This window comes from Camellia sinensis, chromosome 8, assembly GCF_055761805.1.
Source record: "Camellia sinensis isolate YWXY chromosome 8, ASM5576180v1, whole genome shotgun sequence".
Classification (NCBI taxonomy): domain Eukaryota; kingdom Viridiplantae; phylum Streptophyta; class Magnoliopsida; order Ericales; family Theaceae; genus Camellia; species Camellia sinensis.
In genome coordinates this window covers 80,211,777-80,231,897 of record NC_138968.1, presented here as the reverse complement: position 1 = coordinate 80,231,897, position 20,121 = coordinate 80,211,777, and the positions used below count along the sequence as shown (strand labels likewise).

General features: G+C 42.3%; 1 protein-coding gene across 1 annotated transcript; it reads left to right on the top strand.

Annotated features, from left to right (window-relative positions):
- Positions 1-18,623: 18,623 nt before the first annotated feature.
- LOC145797856 (uncharacterized) lies at positions 18,624-19,154 on the top strand. The gene has a single exon (XM_082885286.1). It carries the CDS (start codon positions 18,624-18,626, stop codon positions 19,152-19,154), a length of 531 nt encoding a protein of 176 aa, XP_082741412.1.
- Positions 19,155-20,121: the final 967 nt, after the last annotated feature.

Below are 20,121 nucleotides of genomic sequence, written 5' to 3'. Positions count from 1 at the left end.
CGGTCTCAAACCATACGCCTAAGCTGCTTCACATAATCTGGTGCACAACACAACACTTGATAAACTGCTCACGACATTCATCCACTGTACTCATACACTGCATTCTGCACTAATAAACTGCTCACGGCATTCGCACACTGTACTCATGCACTGCATTCTGCACTGACAAACTGCTCACGGCATTCGCACACTGTACTCATACACTGCATTCTGCACTGATAAACTGCTCACGCCATTCGCACACTGTACTCATACACTGCATTCTGCACTGATAAACTGCTCACGGCATTCGCACACTGTACTCATACACTGCATTCTGCACTGATAAACTGTTCACAGCATACTGATGCGTTTGCCTCTTATACTTTTCCACCTCCTTTCCAGAATCCCACTGTGGGAGGTGTTCTAGCCAGGCCTTCTGTTCCTGTCGGAGGAGATGGAGAGGGCAGAGTATTCCCCCGCACCAAGGCGGGGCGCACTTACGTCGGGAGTAGCTCGCGGGCTCCAGTCCCTGATGACGATGACGAGGAGTCGGAGGCGGAGGCGGAGGCAGAGTTGTCGTTGGAGTAGACCAGAGACAGCTCGGACTCGGACTCAGATGACAGCGCTGATGATGCTCCTGGACCTTCGTCCAGGAAGAGGACTAGGACAGACTCCTAGGCTTGAGATCCTTGGTCATTGATCCAGATTTTTGCTTCTTCTTTTTCTTTTTCTTTTCCTTTTGTACCTTTTGCTGGTAGCTAGAGTACCTTGTACTGCCGCAGGCAGATTTTAATTTCCAAAACCATGTACTTGAAAAAGATGATGAAATGAAACAAACTTTTTCTCTGGCGAAGTGTTGTATTTGTACATCTCATATATTGCATCACATTGCATCATGTTGCACCTCAATGTAAATGAAATTGATCTGTTGTCTGAAAATTGAACACTTGCATTGTAATAATCAGGTAACGAACCAGCCAACAGCAAAACAACCCATACCTACCACTGCACATTCTGAACACTCGGCTCATACTCTACTGGGGATTAATCTGCATACAGCTCAAAACACAACGCTTGGCTCATTTTGCACGCAGCGGATCCTGAACAAACAGCCCAAATCTGACAAGACAGACCATGAAGGTTGAATCTACTGAAGTTGAAGCACACTCAAATGCGATCTGAAACCCAGAAGCTTCAAAGAGGCCCAGGTTTTCCTGTTCACACTTATCGGGGGTGAACCCTGCCGTTGTATGAAAGAACCAAATCATGTTTTTGCACAAATGTGGAGAATGACATAGCATTCTAAGCACAAAACGATTAATTTTTGAAATTGAAAAAGGGTTCTTCAAACCGGGGTATTGAGCCTACAACTAAACTCAGTGAGAATGACTCAACAGCGGAGACAAAGAGGTAAACAACCTAAACACAATGAGACACACTCGGAAAAGACTCAAAACAAAGGTTGAGGTAAACAAAACAAAAGACACAACATACAAACGCGTTAACGAAGATGGGGGACCTCAGATCACGAGGAGCCAGTTTCTCTGCGTATTGTTTCCCACCCTTTCTTATTTGTGATTCTCACATCCCTCTGGCACTCAAGCTCGGTTTTTCTCTCAAAACCCTTTTGCTCACTCTTTCTCTCAACTTACGCCTCTCTATTCTTTATTCTCTCATTTTTTTATCCCTCCCCGTGGTGTTTAATGGATGAACAGGAAGTTGTGGGTTCATGCCCAACATGGTTAGCTCACGGCTGTTTCTTCCGGTGGCGCTTGGTCGATGCCCCAGGTAAGGGAACCGAGTACCTTGATCCCTTCAGATTTGTGCTTCGCACTTGGTTCGATACCTCGTTGCTCGAAGGTTGAGGGAGCTTTCAGCCTTTTAGTGACAGCTTGAGTTGTGCCCTTTTTGGCAAGTATGTTGGCGATGGGGAAAGACAGAACGCCTGACTCAATTGTGCCCCTAGTTCATCATTATGACCATTTTTGTTGTTTTTGGTTTTCTACTAAAACAGTCTTGACCAAGATGAGAGTTAGATCAACATACTTGTTCGATTTCTGATTTGAAAATTATGCAAGTCAGGCCATGAGCATTGAAAATTTTCCTTTTTTGGGTCCAAAACGGTCTAAGTTTCGGAGAAATGAAATAGTTTTCGAGAAAACAGTAAACCTCTGTAAAAATTTTCAAAAACAATTTTCGCAAACGGCCGGTGCTAAACAGGCACAGAACTTATCCTCGAGATGTGCAACCTCGGTTCGGAGGCAATGGAAAATTGCCCCTTGTTTGAAGGACGTTGCACGGCAACGGAAAGTTGCCCCTTGTCTGGATGATGCCACAGCATATTGTAAACAATCCTCACTAGTGATGATCCCGACCGAACTCTCTCGGATATGGAGAAGACGAAGATGGTCAAAACCAATATATGGACACAGTCACTTTGAAGGTGTTGGGGGGCTGGACTTCGGGATGAAGTTGCCCACAGCCTAATCGGGGGTTTGAGTTACTACATCAGAGCGAAGCTCGGTTGTTGCTGACACGTCGTTGCTGTAGCTGGAGGCAACCTCTAGTTGGCTGAGCTTGATCACAATCCACCCCAGTAGCGGGGGCTCCTGTGATATGAAATTCCTGGCATACGATGCAGCTAGTGGCGAAGCCAACATTCCAGAGGCCAGATCGGCCACGGATCTCTGGAGGTCACCTATCATTCCCATCAATTCAAATGTGGTGGGCTCATGAGCCTGATACAACTGGGGGGTCCAGACTGGGTGCGCGGCAGGCGACCTGGGTGGATGCGGTACATCGACATTGGTCTCACTTTGCAGAGTGATTCCTTGATCTGATGCGGCCATCATAACCACAATCTCCTTTGAATTCTGCGTCATGATAAGTCCGCTGTACTGAACGGTGACTGACTGATCAGATATCTGTCTTGACTCAGCAAGGAAGAACACTAGCTATTCTGTATCAATTCTCTGAACCTTGAAAGAGAAAACATGTAGCATTTCAGACCAATCAGACCAGACGCTAGTATAGCTGAATAACTGTACTCTACTACTGATCACTTTTGCCCGAAATCACTGCCCCCCAAAATATTGAATCGGATACCCACAGATATAACTGATTCTCATAAACTGATACTGGTGCCCTCAGGTCTGATACTCAAACTTGCAAACTGATATGTACGTTCCCTGTAGAAATGCATTCTAAAAGCACATAGCAAGTAAAAGAGAGCCAAAAACACCCCTAAGTTGGGGTAAGGTTTCCCTGTCCTATTTTTGTCAGGAGCTAGGGTTTTACTATGCACGCAGCAGTTTTCAAACAACCTAACATCGGGTAAGCAACCTGTCCTAGTTTGGAATAGTCACTATGGATTTCGATATGCACTAGGTCGAATGGTCGAAAAGGGTGCCCCGGTAAAATCGGGGTTTGTGTTCCCATACTGTCAGAGCCCACAACCGGTCAGCCTTATGGCATGCTTTGACAAAGTCAAGCCTCCGGCAAACCGTTCAGGAATGGCAAATGGCAAACACAGTGTCCTAGGCGCACCAATGCACATGCAATGCAAAGAGACACATAAATGAAATCAAAACAGGATATCACGAGTTCGAGTCAAGCTCTCTAAATCCCCAACAGAGTCGCCAGAAACTGTAGACGTCCCCGACTGCCTCGGGTGGACGAGTCTCCCCCCCCCCCCGGGTTCTGTTCGTTTTGTGGGTCACTACAGTTCAGGACTCTCAAATTGTCACGGTTCTTAATCTGAACCAAAGAGTCCAAATCCGGCAAATCGTTTTGAGAAAACAGATTTTTAGAAAAGAAGTGCCAAACATGGACTGCTTTGCCAGATACAGAGTCGCCACCTAAATATTTTGTTTTGGGAAATTTAGGAAACCCTGACTTGGTGCCAAAGGCCACGTGTCCATCATCACCAAAGTTGCCTCAGCTCGGGAGTTTGGGTACGATTGGGGAAGGTCAGCTATGAGCACCCCCTCTCGCCCGATCTGAAGATCGGCCTCTACTAACCGTGATATCCGTTTTTGAAAACGTTATGTATTCTTATTCTGGTTATTAGCCTAGAATTACTATGTTATGCGCACAGCAAACAAGTATAGACCAAATCGCCTAAATTGGAACAAAACATTTCATGCTTGTTTTGAAAATGGTTTGCTACTCGCAAGTACGCTGAAATGCAGGTTTTGCCACCCTAAAGTGGGCTTTAGAAAAGATGGTTTTGCCACTATCTAGTGGGCTTAAAACTCACAGTTTTAATGCATTATCCCAATTTAGTTAATTCAACCTCCACCCACAGGCACTTAAGCAGTTATATCACATAAGCATCTAGCCTCATGGTAATCATACTATTATGGCAATACTCACACGTATGTGGTATGTAAAAGCGTAAATGCTTACCTAGTACTCCGAGCCAAAACAAAAGCTAGTTAGTAATCAATGCATGATCCTAGCTCATGTTAACATGGCTAATGCAACACATACAAGACGTCACTAAAGTAGGCTCGGCTAGTCTATAAATGACATGTGAAAATGCACAAGTAGCATATATTCAAGTTAGATTTGAAATACTTATGTAGTTAGTACGATGCTCCTAGCCTGGTGCATGCAAGACTAATGAAAGATGCATGCATGCATAGCATAAGGTATGCTAAAGTAAACATGTCCTAATACTAACCATCAAAGCAAGTAAGTAGAAGGGAGAAAGAAGTGGGGGTTGGAAGACATGCACACACGCACCCACACTTATTACAAATTCACCCCCGCTCGGAGGGACCAAAAGAATAATACAAATTAATTAATCTACAAGCTAATTAATTATTACAGACCACCTAATTAATTAAGCAAATTAACTAAGCTAAGAAAGCGGTAAAGGCCTTGGGAAGATGATCCAATGCGCACGTGCTCGGGTTTGCTCGGAAATCCAACGCCATGCACAAGTTTGCCTCTGCTTTGACTGTTCTGCTTCTCTGAAAATTGCACAACTCCCAAGGTTGCTTCTCTGAGTGTTGTGGAACACCACCGGCTGAGTGGGATCATCACCGGCCATTTTGAAGTGCTCATCGACCATCCATTGAGCTCTCGGCCAAATATTCTTTGCCGGTCGGCACTCAACACTGCCGGCCGGCCAAATCTTCCTGTTGAATTTGTTTTGATAGCAGTAGAGAACAGAACTTGGCATGGCAATGTATTTCAAGCAATGTATGCACCAACCACACTCCTTATCATATTTATGACTCAAAGGAGGATGGGCCTCGATTCTTGGGCCACCAATCGCGCATTTCCATGCATGATGGTCCAAAGAATCAAGTGTGCCTTTCGATTTGAAATGAGATGCAATGCACATAAACAAACCAAGGGGCTTTCAACCTCTATCATGGCTTGATCAAGAGTTGAAAGATGCATGCAAATGCAACGCAACCTAAGTATGTTAACTAGGCATGCAGCATGAGCATATGGGAAGCATGCAAGGCATATAACAAGCATGCAAGTTAAATGAGAATACAAGGCACAATGTCAACACACAAGCATGCAAAACATATGGCATGTTAAGCAACCAAAACAAGGAGGAGAATACGTGCCAAATGCAACATCATTTCAACATGCAACAACGTGTCATAAGCTAAGCATGCAACAACATGCCAAAGGGTGGACTTGAACTAAATTAGGCAGCCCTTAAACAAGCCTAAAATAGTGGCCAATACTATGGAAATGATAACCAATACACACACGCACATGCATGCAAATGGGCTAACACTTGAACATCAAACAAGCAATCTTTAAGCACACTTAAAAGAAGACAAACATGGGCATATGGCATGTATCATAAGCTCTAAAATTGCATGAAAGAGAGGTGCCAAACCAAGTAATCAAAGCAAACAAAACATGCAATAATGGTCCAAGTGCTTAAGGCAAGCTAAGGAGGTATTGAACTACCCTTAGCAAAACCAAACATGGCATGGATTAAATGATCAAAACAGAGTTTTAACATATTAAAACAAAGCCTAAAGACCACTTAGATGGCATCTAAATGACTTAAATTCAAGGGCATGCGCAATGACCAAACATGGAGCACAAGGCACAACCTCATAAGGCATCAAAGAGGCATCAAAGGCAAGCATACAAGCATGTTAGAAGGACTGAAATAACATGGTAAGTGGTTCCAAACCACTGAAACAATGCAAGTAATGCATGCCAGAGAGGCCAAAGCTTAAGGCATTCAAGAGGGATTGCATGGTAGCTATACAAAGCAAGACATGAATGACACAAATGACCTAAAACAATCCCTTAACACATCAAAATATGCATGTAAGCTTCACAAAGCTAAGCCTAAATCATGCTAGAACAAGGGTCTACACCTAAAGCATGTTAAGGCAAAAATGTGGCATTACAGGACATGTATGCAAGGCATGCAAGGTGTGTCCAACCAACTGAAAACAGAGCTATATTACGACATAATAAGGACAAAAATCAGTTAAAGCATGGCCAACATACACTTAAACAAGATGCTCCCTCAAGAGGCAAAAATGGCCCTTTTCAAGGACAACAAGGAGAGGGGGTGGGCCTCTCCTTCCTAGGACCTCAAGGGACCATCCTCATCACTGAAATCCCTCAAGATTTCAGTGGTGAGGAGGCCCAAACACAATGGTCCCGGAGCTCAACCGAAATGGCACAAAACAAGGGCCAAACAAGCCTTAAGTGGGGTCAAACAACCCCAAAGATTAAAACACCCTTAAAAAACTATTTAGAGCACTAAAAAAAAAGACTTTTCTATGTTATATGTTAAGCTCAAAAATAGTTGCAAATATGGCAAAACAAGCTATGAAAACATGGCTTAAAAGGGGTAAAAGCTCACCCTTGAAGCACAGCAGCAAATCAGCAACTTTTGGACCAAAAAAAGGCTTCAAATCACCCCAAAAATCACCTCCAGGGACCTCAGCTCAATAAAGGGAGTAGAGAACTAGGTGTTTGTATGCAAAAGTGCAAAGAAAATGAACTTTTGAGCACAAATAAGCCCTAAACCTTAGAGAGAGAGGCAGAAAATGTAGAGAGAGAGAGATTTTTTTCTCCAAGTTGTATATCTCTTCCTCTTTTTTTCTCTCCATGTGAGAGAGCTTGATTGATATAGATATGTATCAATCTGCAGCTCCTCAGAACACCTACGTCCAGGTATGGGCTGGGGTATGGCCTAGAATGACAGCTGCCAGCTGTCTACAGAAATATCTGTTGAAAACCACACTTGGCCGGCCGGCCATAAAAGTAGTCGGCCGGCAGTCAAGTTGGCCGGCCGGCCATCACATTTGGCCGATTGAAAATCAAGGTGGTCGGTGGATAGGAGACTTGGTCGACAGGCTCCCCTCTTTCCTCAGGAACACATCCACAAGCTCTTGGTGCAACCAAGCACAAAATAGAGAAGTTAAGAGATTCTAAGGCAAGGTGCGCAGCCAAGACTTTTCGAAACTCAAAACAAACACAAGCATGGATAATCATCGCGTGTTCAAACGATGACGTCCAAGCCTTGAGGACGGTCAAAAATGGGATGTCTACACTAATGTGGTGGCTGATGCCTTAAATAGAAAATCAATGAGCACAATTGCTAGTCTTGCCATGAGGGAATGAGAGATGTTAGGGGACTTGGGTGAATTTTACTTACACCTTAGCGAGTCTCCTAAACATGTCACCTTGTTTACAATTCTCGCACAACCAATGCTTGTAACACGGGTCATAGAAGCACAACAAGGCAATTCAGAATTGAAGACAATCCGAGGGAAAATATCCCAAGGAAAGGAGGAGAAGGGTCTGAAGGTACATTCTGATGCTAGTGTTCGGTATCTAGATCGCCTCTTTGTACTAGAAACTTGTAGAGATGAAGTCCTTCAGGAATTTCACCACTCACACCTTGCGGTGCATCTGGGAGGCTAAAAAATGTACCGTGACCTTAACCATCAATTTTGGTGGAGAAGAATGAAGCGTGATGTAGCGTCATTTGAATTTAAATGTCCAACTTGCTAACAAGTCAAAGCAGAACAACAAAAGCCAACTAGGCTATTACAAGCCTTACCAATAGCCGAGTGGAAATGGGAGCACATCACTATAGGTTTCGTCTCAGGCCTTCCTAGAACGCAAAGGGGTAATGATGTAGTTTAGGTAGTTGTGGACTAACTAACCAAGTCGAGTCATTTTCTTGCTATGAGTATGGATGATTCGGTTAATTATTTGGCTGAGCTATATGTTAGAGAGACTATTCGGCTCCACGGGGTTCCAGTAAGCATAGTCTCGAATAGAGACCCTCACTTTACTACACGGTTGTGGTAGAGTTTGCAGAACGTTATGGGCACGCAGTTAACCTTTAGCACAGCATTTCACCCAATAACAGACGGACAATCTGAGTGCACCATCCAAATTCTTGAGGATATATTGAGACCATGTGTATTAGACTTCAAAGGTTCTTGGGAGAGACACTTGCCTCCAGCAGAGTTTGCCTACAATAATAGTCATCAAGCTAGCATTGGGATGGCACAATATGAAGCCTTTTATGGGCGTTCATATAGATCACCCATGTGCTGGACCAAGGTGGGGGATTCACCCATGCTTGGACCCGAACTAGTCTGTGAGACCACTGAGAAAGTGGCTCTTATTTGGAAGAGGTTGATCACTACTCAAAGCTGACAAAAGAGTTATGCTGACCGGATAAGAAGACCCTTGTCCTTCGAAGTAGGCAATCATGTCTTCTTGAAAATATTACCTATAATGCTCCGAAATAATAACGACAACCCGTACCATGATATCCAATAGAAAACATAAATATGCGAAATATTAACCTTTCATTGATATCCTTTTTTTTTTTTTATACAAAAGATGACATATGCGTGTATACATTCATAAATCCTAGATCCTGAATCTATAGCATATGACATGTGTACATGAATAAAAAAAAATGAGATACATACAAACTCATGCCCTAATAGCTACATCTTTCCAAGTCAATCAATTCAATACAGTTAAAGACCATGGCTTGTACAAAAATAATTACATCAAAGAAAACAAAAGAAGCTCCTGGCTCCAAGTCCTCCCAAGATATGTCCTTGGTGGAGGCATATCATCAGTGCCTAAAAGTTATTTTCCACATTGGGTGAGCAAAAGCCCAATAGAGATACTTTAACACAATTTATGAAACTTAACGAAGTTATGAGGTGAATGCACATGCATGCCATTTGCCGAATGGTTTTTTCCCCTTTCCATCTCAAACACAATACAATGCCATGATTATATATTAATTCATGAAAATATCCTTTTATATAAAAAAAAAACAAGGCAATAGATATAAAACACTGAGAATCTCTAGGTACGTGTCTACCAGTAGGCTATACAAGCACTACCAAAGCCATTTTACTGGTACTAATTGGAAAGATCGACACCTAATCGCGCAGATTTCTGGACTTTCACCAAGGATACATAGGCCAACAATATAAACTACAAGTACACCTCCTAGCCAGATTCACCAAAGTATATACCCATTTTTCTTAAAAACAATACATTTTCAATGTTCAAGTATGAAACAATGCTCGATGCCTAATGTATGACAAGTTAGTTTCAATTTAACCTAATCCTCATGCAATTTCTACAACAATCAAGACTATCCTCCATTGATTGCCCAAAACAGATATTTTTAATCTAAAGATAATTTTCTAATAATAGATAAAATCTCATAAATTTCAAAACGGAAGCGATAATACAAATCCAACTCCACTCTCATCATCATCAAATACATTTTTTTCCATATCCTTTCAAAATCCAACATCCTTCCTTTTCCTTTCATAAAACAAACATCAATAATTTTCAAACAAAGCTTCTTTTATTTCTAAAAATCACATTTAAAGAAAGATCCTCCCATATTTCAATACAACCCATCAATGTACACAATTCCATAACCCTTCTCAAGTGTTTATTTGAAAAACCCCACTTTTATATTACACAATTTAGATTTAACAAAAAAATCTCCAAATCACTAAACCTTTTCAAAGAGCAAATAACTAAGTTAAGAATCATATTAAAGGTTGAATAAATCCTTACCTTAAGAGTAGAAGAGGAAAAGAGCAAGGGTAAAACTTTTACAGAGCCAAAAACAAGATCCTCTCCAATTAGAATGAAGCTTTCGACGAGCTCTACCTATTTCTCCAACGAGCAATAGTGGAGAAATCAATGGATGATAGAGTATTTGAGGTTTTAAGCAAGAACTAGAGAGAGAGAGAGAGAGAGAGAGAGAGAGAGAGAGAGTGCAGAAATTAGGGTTTGGAAGGTTTTAGAAAGAAAGAGGAAATGAAATGTGCAGACCGCTCGAGCGACCAAAACATTGCTCGAGCGTAAGACATAATAAGTGAAACTGCTCAAGCGACCAAAACACCGCTTGAGAGCACAATGACCCCTTCCCAGGAGTTTGTAGATGGAAGAAGACCACTTGAGTGAAGATACCCTACTTCCAAAACGTTTGCAGACTTACAAAATACTGGGAGATCTCAAAGACTGCTCGAGCGACCAAAACACCGGTCGAGTGAACAAGCAGAAAATAAAACAATAACTCTTTTGAAAAACTTACTCCCAACCTGTTTCAAACATAACCAAAAACCCAACTCAACTACCAACAAGATGATAAAGGACACAAACAATAGTTCAAGACATGGAATCTAGATCTAAGAGCATAAAATGGGTCAGGTCTAAACCAGAATCTTTATTTTTCCCCCTTTAAGAAATTCTGTCGCTGAAATTTAAATCAAACCAATAACCACCGGATTTTAACCAACTTCATTAGCAACAAAGATAAAATAGAGTCCTCTAACACCCAATATTAATAATTGAGTTATCAAAACGTTTACAATGTTTATATATTACAACATGAATAAAGCTTACAATGCAAGGCTTAAATATCAACTAATAGGTCTGGATACTTCTCACGGACTTTTGCCTCTTTCTCCCAAGTCGCCTCCTTGACTCTATGATGTCACCACAACACCTTAACCAATGGGATACCCTCAAGACCTAATCACGAGTATTTAACACCCTAACTGGTTTCTTCTCATATGAGGCATCCTCGTTTACCTCAAACTCGGTCCAATCCAACACGTGTAAAGGATCGGGGTTGTATTTTTGGAGCATACAAATATGAAACACATCATGAATCGTAGAAAGTTGGGGTGACAAGGCTAAACGATAAGCTACCTTCCCAATTCGCTCTAAAATCTCAAAAGGCCTAATAAATCTAGGAGACAACTTCTTGCTATTGCCAAATCTCATCAAACCCCATCTCAGTGATATTTTCAAAAAAATATGATCTCCCACCTCAAAAGACAAAGGCCTCCTCCTATGGTCGGCATAGCTCTTCTGGAGACTTTAAGTTGAAACCAACCTCTTACGAATAAGCACAATTGTAGCTCGACTTTTTCGTGCCCCCCCCCCCCAAAAAAAAAATTTCGGAAGGTGAAATAAGCCCTACAATTACGACTCCCGCGGTTCTGAATCTAATCTCACAAGTGGAACGTGAAATTGATAAATACTAAAGAGTCCAAATCTGACAAATCGTTTGGAAAATTGATTTTGAATAAAAAATGCCAAAATTGGACTGCTTTGCCAGATACAGAGTCGCCACCTAAATATTTTGTTTTGGGGAAATTTAGGAAACCCATGACTCGTGCCAAAGGCTATGTGTCGGTCATCACTAGGATTGTCTCGGCTCGGGAACTTAGGTACGAGAAGGGAAGGTCATGAATTGAGCATCTCGGCTTGCCCGATCAAAGATCGGCCTCTACTAATCATGATATGAACCTTATATACATTATATTCTCTTGTTCCGGTTTATTAGGCTAGCATTACTATGTGATGTGCACACACACAAGTATAGACTAACTTGCGAGAATTGGAACAACTCGAGTTCATGTTTGTTTTGAAAACCATTTTGAAATATGTACCACTTGAAAAAGTGATTGCATATGAACATTGCTCAAATTATTCCAATTCAAGCAATAAGCCTTCATCCATAGGCATACAAGAAGGTTATCATTTAAGCACTTGGCCTCATGGTAAGCATGTGAAACATGACAACAATCACACACATGTGATTATGCTAAAGCAAATAAAAGCTTACTTAGTACTCCAAGCCAAAAAGAAACAAAGTTAGAAAAATGCATGATTCTAACTATGCAATTATGACTAATGCAATACATGCAATATGCAATTACTGGGCTCGACTAATAAGCAAGGTATATGAATCAATGAAATCGCATGTGGTGTAAGCATGTATTCAAAGAAGTATTTAAACTAACAATGTAGTTAGAATGATGAACCGAGCCTCGGTGCATGCAACACAAATGGATCCAAACATGAGTTATGCTAATCAAAACATGATGTCCCTAAACTAACCATCATAAGCAAATAAATTAAAGGGAGAAAGACATGGGGTTGGAAGACATACACATTATTACAACTTTTTGATCCCTCATGCAGGAGGGTGCAAATCAATGTCCGAAAGTCCGAATTAATCTAACTATTACAAAATTGGGCGAATTCACTAGGCTAAGTAATTAACTACTTTATTACAACAATTTAACTAGCTACACTAATTAACAATAAGCAATGGCTACAACAATACTAATTACAATAAGATTAAATTACAACTATGACAATTATAACACTAACGAAACAATTAATCGCATTTGATAAAGGCGTAATTGAATGTGGATGAAGGTTGCATGCACAGCGCCTGAAAGCTACTCTGTTTGTCCAAGCCAACTTTGTTTCATCTTTAGCCACTGCCTCTGTTTTCTGCAAAACTGAATTGCTGGCCACACACTGAGGGCTGGCCGGGTCCGTAGATGACCGGCCGTGCCTCAATTTGGTGCACAACTCTATTTTTGTGTTCTGAGGTGAACCCATGTAGACAAAGTGTCCTCAAGCTCTGTTTGTCCCATTCTTCCTTCTCTGTCATGGGAAAGCCTCGAGAAAAGCTTGAAATTGATTCCAAAGCCATTAATGAGCAAGTTGATTGCTTGATGGTCTCAAATATAATTTTGGACAAAAATCAATGGAACGCAATGAATAAGACCACCCCTCCCTCTTGTCATAGAGTGAACTCAAAGAGGGAGGTTGCAATGCTTTAAGAATCATCAAAATGCCATGAATTAGCATGTGACGACACTTAACTCGATAAGCTTGGCATAACGTCTAGCCAAGTCTAAGCAATTCCAACCATTTTCTTTATGTGTGTTGATCCAAGTCTTAAGCCAAATTTATGAAGCCTTGCCATTCTTTAATCCATTTGTCCATGATGATGTTAAAGTCCACTAAACAAGAAGTAATGTCAAACGAGAGGTTCTTCTAAAGCATCAGAGAGAGACCATATCGTTGGCAATGAATCTCTGAAAAGATTAAGCCATTAAGTAAGAGTCTCTCTTACATATCTTGAACAACCTCAATCGGTTGAAATCATTCTCAAGAATGAAAGAGATGGATAGTGGATTGATTGTTAAAATTAGACTTTTAAACATGGAAATAAATTGAAGAAAAACTTAGAACAATATATAAACAAACTTATAAGACAACAAATGAATTAACCAAAGCATGAACCAATCTAAAAGGCTTGGACAGCCCTAAAAAAGCCCTTAATACATGAAAAACAGAGGTTAAAATCCATGAAAAAAGGCCTGAAAACCTAAACAACAAAGAGATAAAACAAGGCTAGGGAACAAGAACAAGGAGGGGTTAACCCCTCCACTTTTGAAACCTCAAAACATGATTTTTAGCCTTTCTAAAACTCTAAAAATCAATGTAGATATCAAAGAAAAAGAGTGGAAAAGAAAGGGTTTGAGCTATAAGTAAAGGTGTAGAAAAAGCAAACTCTCTCTACCCTTTTGGTAGCCCTTCAAACCCTAACTTAAACACTTCAAATAGGATCAAAACAATACAAAACAGTAAGAATTATGTAGTAAATGAGAGAAATGAAGGCAAGAGAAAAGATAACAAGCTTATACCTCTCAAGGGGTAAGCTTTTTGTTTGTGATCCAAACTTAGTCTCAAACCACTCTTAAGCTTGAATTATGCTTCTCCAAGATCAACCGAGGCCCTCAGATGGATAGACAAGGTTGTGTATGGTGTATGGAGATGACACAAGGGAGCTAGGTTAGCTCAAAGGTTGCTTGCAATGGAAGAAGGAGGATAGAGAAGCTCTCAAGGTGTATATAGGCTTTCTAAATTTTGTTCAACCTTCAAAACAATAACACAACTTCGTTTTTATAGAATTTGAGCTCAAAAGGTGATAAATATCTTCAAAAATGTACAGTTGGCGGGCTCCAGCCTAGGACAATGTTTCTTGCCACCGAGGGCCGGCCGACCATTCATAGTCACGGCTGGCCGTCACTGATTCACGAGCAGGCTTTGATTCCCTCCCTTGTTTTTTGGTTCAAACTCAGCTCAGGGTGGCAAAAGGTCCAAAATGAAACTAACAGGTTCAAACAAGGTAAATGTTGAAGATTTAATATTATTTCGAGAGCCTGACTGAATTCGAATCGTGTGAAATCAAAGCACATAATTCAACTTTCATCATCGAGTGTATCAAACCAAGCGCCTAACTCTTGCGGGCGGTCAAAATGGGATATCTATAATTGCCCCTCTTTGATAGAGGTCGAGCAGTCATGAAATGACGTGAGTGAATGTCAAAGCCCAGAGACGACCCATTTGATGAGGCCACTAGACTTGGGCAAGAAAGCAAGACATAAATTAGATTGGTTGCGTTGGCGAGCTGTCTACATATCCCTTTGCAAGGAATCAAACCTACGTAGTTCAGGGGCAAAATGCAAATGATATGCATGATGCAACTTTGAAAGACAGAATAACATGCTTCACGAAGTTGACTATTTCGAAAACTTATAAACATGCAAGATGATGTAATAAGCAATAATAAATACAATAGGCAAGATAACGAAATAAAAACACATGAATGAGCAGCTTCAAGCTTAAAGCGAAAAGATCCAAAACACACTCTACCCATACCAAAACACAGGACGAGGAAAGAAAACACTGCTCAGGGCTGCGTTTCATGCATCCTGAGAAACTAGAAGATGAAAATCGCTCGGGGTTGTGTTGCACATGTCTCGAGATGAAAGCGAAACAACTTAGGGTTGCACTTCATGCGTCCTAAGACAGAAACAAAATCCCTTAGGATTGTGTTTTACGCATCCCAAGAGCAAACATACGCAAGGTAGGGTTTCATGCGTCCTAAGATAGAAGAAAAATCGATTGGGGTCGTGTTTTACATGTCCCAAGGTAAAACCCGCCTAGGGCCACGTTTCACGTGTCCTGAGAAACAAGAAACCGCTCGGGGTCGTGTTTCACACGTCTCAAGATAAAACCCGCCCAAGGTCGCATTTCACGAGTCTTGAGAAACAAGAAACCACTCGAGGTCATGTTTCACACGTCCTGAGATAAAACCCGCCTAGGTTCGCGTTTCACACGTCCTGAGAAACAACAAAGAGGTGTGTAGTAGATGCACGAAATGAATGAGTGCGATAGATGCACAAAGGTGAATGAGTGCAATAGATGCACAAAGTGATCTTGGCTGCAAAGCTGTGCAGGTTCTCCTACCGAGACACAAATGACTTATCTGGGGACTTCTCTGAATGAACCGTATATACAATATCGTTTGGTTACAACATAACGAAACGAACTATGATTCAAGAAAAATAATTAAAACAAACAAGCTTCCGCTTTTGTTTGTTTTCACGTTTTGTCAACTTCTTCTTTTTTTTTTTGTTTTCTTTTTTTTACTCACTATTGTTTTTTACTTTTCTTCATTGTCTTTCTTTTTTTTTTTTGTTTTCCAATATTCTTTCTTCTCTCTCTTTCTCTTTTTTTTTTTTTTTTTTTTTAAAATATTCAAACTCTACAATACAAGAAGTAAAAGTAAAAAAACAAAGCAAACAAAACCACAAAAACAAACGCAACTGAATTCTCATCGAGAGCCGGTTGGGCATCGATGAAGCACGGCCAAGCTTCGACACCGTCGACCGGGCCTTGATAGCGACAGCGGGGCAAATCGGTAAAACCGACACCTGTGGTTATAAAAAAACACAAATAAACCCTCATTTCACACACACATCAAAGGTCGAAGCCCTCTTCTCTCTCTCTCTAAGCTCCCTCTCCCTCTAGAATTCCATCCCTCGTGAGTTACCCAACAACTTTTGCAAAATTTTTCTTTGAACCCTCTTGATCCTCTATCTGTTGAACCAATTGGATTTTGGTTTGGTGAAGTTTTGAGTTTTCTCTTGGATTTTCTTAGATTCTCACACTATTTCCCAAACTTTTCCCCCTTCTCCCTTTGATTTTTTATCTCCTCTTTATTTTCTCTCTCTTAAGGTTTTGATTTTGTGATTTCCACCCATACTCGCTTACCTACTCACTCTCTTTTAATGGCTACTGATGAAGTACCTATTCCCTACCCCATCGTAGGGATTGGTGCCGCCCTTGGTGCGGACATAGAGATGGAGAAGGCTGCTACATTGCTTTCCCTTGCCGAGAGGCCCTTTGATGCGACTACATACTTGCCGCATACACATGTGCCACCCCAGGTGACATCTTGAGATTTGAGGGTTTCATTCCAGGATTGGATGAGGAGACTTTACTGTGAGAGACCACGGATTATGTATCTGCCGATGCCTCCACGGTACACAACTTTTCTCCTTATTTTACTTTGCACACATGTTAAAACTGATAAACAAACCACTAGTCTCTGCTGTACATATACTAATAAAACTTCCAATTGATAGGTGATCGCTAGGAGGATAGGCGGCTACGGCTCTAAATCTAGCCCCCAACATTGGTACGAGTGGCTTCCCGCAGAGGTCCGCACTTCAGTTGATGCTGTTGGGTTTGGGCCCTTCTGCTCTAGGCTCATACAGATGAGGGCCGAGTCATGGATTTATGGGGCCCTAGTGGAGAGATGGTGGGATACCACCGACTCATTCCACTTCTCTTTGACCGGGGAGATGACACTGACCCTATACAACTTCTCGATGTTGACCAGTTTGTGGGTTGGGGTCGGCGGCCCAGTCCCCTTTAATCCAGATATGACCTAGCGGAGAGTTGCACAGGTCCAGCTTCTTGGGGTGATCCCAGACACCACCAGCCATAGATAGTGTGCTATAGTTGGTTCTTAGAGCATTTTTCGAGCACTCAGCCAGCTAATGCAAATGAGTTTTCCCAGTACACCCGCAACTTCATCATATATCTTCTCGTTCACAAACAGGGAAAATACTGTGGGATTATACATTCTAGGGGCACTGGTACACCTTCCTTGGGTGGTGGAGTACGACTGGGGTGGTGCTGGCCTGGCCACCTTATATTGCTACACGAGTTCTGTCTCCTGCCACAAGGAAGATTCACTTGGTGGCTACTGAAGGGTTTGGAAGGTATACCCTACACTCACTTTTCTGATATGCTTTATATTCTGTTCACTGTTGCATTTCTTATTCATCTGATCTATTTTTCCCATGTCTTCTGTAGGGGCCGAGAAGAGGGAGTTGTAGAGATTCCGGATAGTCGAATCTCGCAGAGTTGAGATTCGAAGCACTCGGCAATTGGCTCGCCAGTTCAAATCCAACCCTATTCGGCCAAATAGCCGATTAGGCAAGGGGCCGAGTGAGGGTCGGTCTATTATAAGATGTGTCGAATATGAGTTGGAAATGGACCTAATCCCGAGGCCCATGGAAGAAAACATATAAATAGAAGAACATCAGTTAGAAAGAGGTATGTGAGAATCATAGTGCTTAACTTAGCATACAAGCATTCCTGAGTGTGGCTATTGACTTGTTCGTCGGAGTGCTAATTCCGGCACCCTCGACCGGAGTGTTTATTACTTTTTAGGTGACCAAAAAAGGATCACGAGCGTTCCCAGGATTAGAAGAGTATTTCCAAACCATATCTCCACAATTGGCGCCGTCTATGGGAATACTCAAGCACATCCATGGCGAGCGTGACGGAAGATCCTCTGACAGTCACTGTCGACCCTATACCGCAAGATGCAACCACTCCACAACCATGCTTGGAACAAAGACTTTCACCGCAAGACTTGCCTTGAATTTTGCCTTACCCTCGACTTCAGAGCACGACGCAATGCAAGCGATCCTGGAACAAGCAAAGCAAAACGAACAAAGATTGGAGAACATGATTGCAGAGAATGAACATCTCCGATAGGATTTGGCCTTGGCGGTGGCGAAGTCCAAGGCCCGGAATGACCCGTGAGGGCAGCTGGTCGACGATCTCGAGCCCGACAACAAGATACTGATAGCAACTTTGACCCATTATCCTCGGAGCTCAAGAAGAAGAGACGATCTGAAATTGCCAGTTCTTCTGAAGAGAGTCCCCGTACAAGGCGTAAGCGAAGAAGAAACAGCTCGGATGACGATCAAGACGATCCTTTTCTACGACGGATCGTAAAGGTAGTGCTACCCAAGACACTCAAAGCACTGTCATACACCCTGTACGACGGTAAATTGGTACAAGATGGCCGGCTACAACAGTACGATCGAAAAGGCAACCCAACCAAAGCAATAGCCTTGACACAGGATTCACGTTCGCTCTGCGTGATCCACATGATATACAGCCTGCCAATGTCATCGGCGGTGCACGCAATTCAGTCAAAGTCTAATCCTCAAGAGCAACTCACTCCGGCTAAACGGCCCTACGAAGCCGAGGTTATTACTTTCGATGATTTAGATTTGGCTAGAGTAACAGTGCTCCACATTGATCCCTTGGTAATTGAGCTACGCATAAACCGATTCACCGTTGAGCGCGTACTCATTGATCTGAGGAGCACATTGGAGATTATGTACTACAAGACATTCACCAAACTTGGCTTCTCCGAATCCGTTCTCTCTCCAGCCTCTTACCCCCTATTCGGCTTCAATGCCAATCCAGAGTACCTGTTAGGGAAAATCAGACTGCCCGTACGAGCAGGTACCCGAATAGTGGATGTGGGATTCTTGGTCGTCAAGCTACCGTCACCGTATAATCTCGTCATGGGGCGATCCTGGTTGCATACTATGCGAGCCGTCCCTAGCACCTATCATCAGTTGCTCCGCTTTCTGACAGAACACGGTATTGAGCAAATCCGTGGCTCCTAGAAATCCGCACAAGCATGCTATCTCCTTGCTGAGAAAACGCCAAAGGAACTACAGGTGAATTCTATTGAGTTTCCGGATTGAGAAAGCCTCAATGATGTTGGGCGGCCTCCAAATGAAATGGCAACGAAAGACTTAGAACGAGTTCAAATCGATGGAAGCCCCAACAAGTTCTTCATGGTCGGCGCCTCCTTGAATTAGGCCGACAAACGGCAGCTAATATCTTTCCTGCTCAGCAACCTCGATATCTTTGCATGGACTCCGTACGAGATGCCGGGTATAGATCCGTCAGTTTCACAGCACCATTTGAATGTCGATCCTGAGTGTAAGCTGATCATTCAGAAAAGCCGGCGGTCAGCTACAGGGCACACTGCCGCCGTTGTTGAGGAGGTTGACAGGTTGCTTGACGCCGGAGCAATTAGGGAAATGACCTACCCTACATGGCTCTCTAATACAGTGGTTGTGAAGAAGAAAAATGGGACTTGGTGAGTCTGCGTCAATTTCACGGATCTAAACAAAGCCTGCCCAAAGGATTGTTTTCCTTTTCCCAGGATAGACCAGCTTGTAGATGCTACGGCGCGCCATCAGCGTATGAGCTTCCTTGATGCCTATAGAGGTTATCATCAAATCGCTATGCATCCGGAGGACCAAGAGAAAACTGCATTCCTCACCCCAAGAGGAACCTATTGCTATAAGGTAATGCCTTTTGGGTTGAAGAATGTGGGGGCAACCTACCAGAGACTGGTCACCACCATGTTCAAGGAGAAACTCAGCAAAACTATGAAAGTGTACATTGACGATATGGTGGTCAAATCCAAAGAAGAGTAGAATCATATAGTTGATCTGGAAGAGACATTCGCTATCCTACACAAATATGGAATGAAGTTGAACGCTTCCAAATGTGCGTTTGGTATCGGCTCTGGCAAATTTTTGGGCTACATTGTCAACCACAGAGGAATCGAAGCCAACC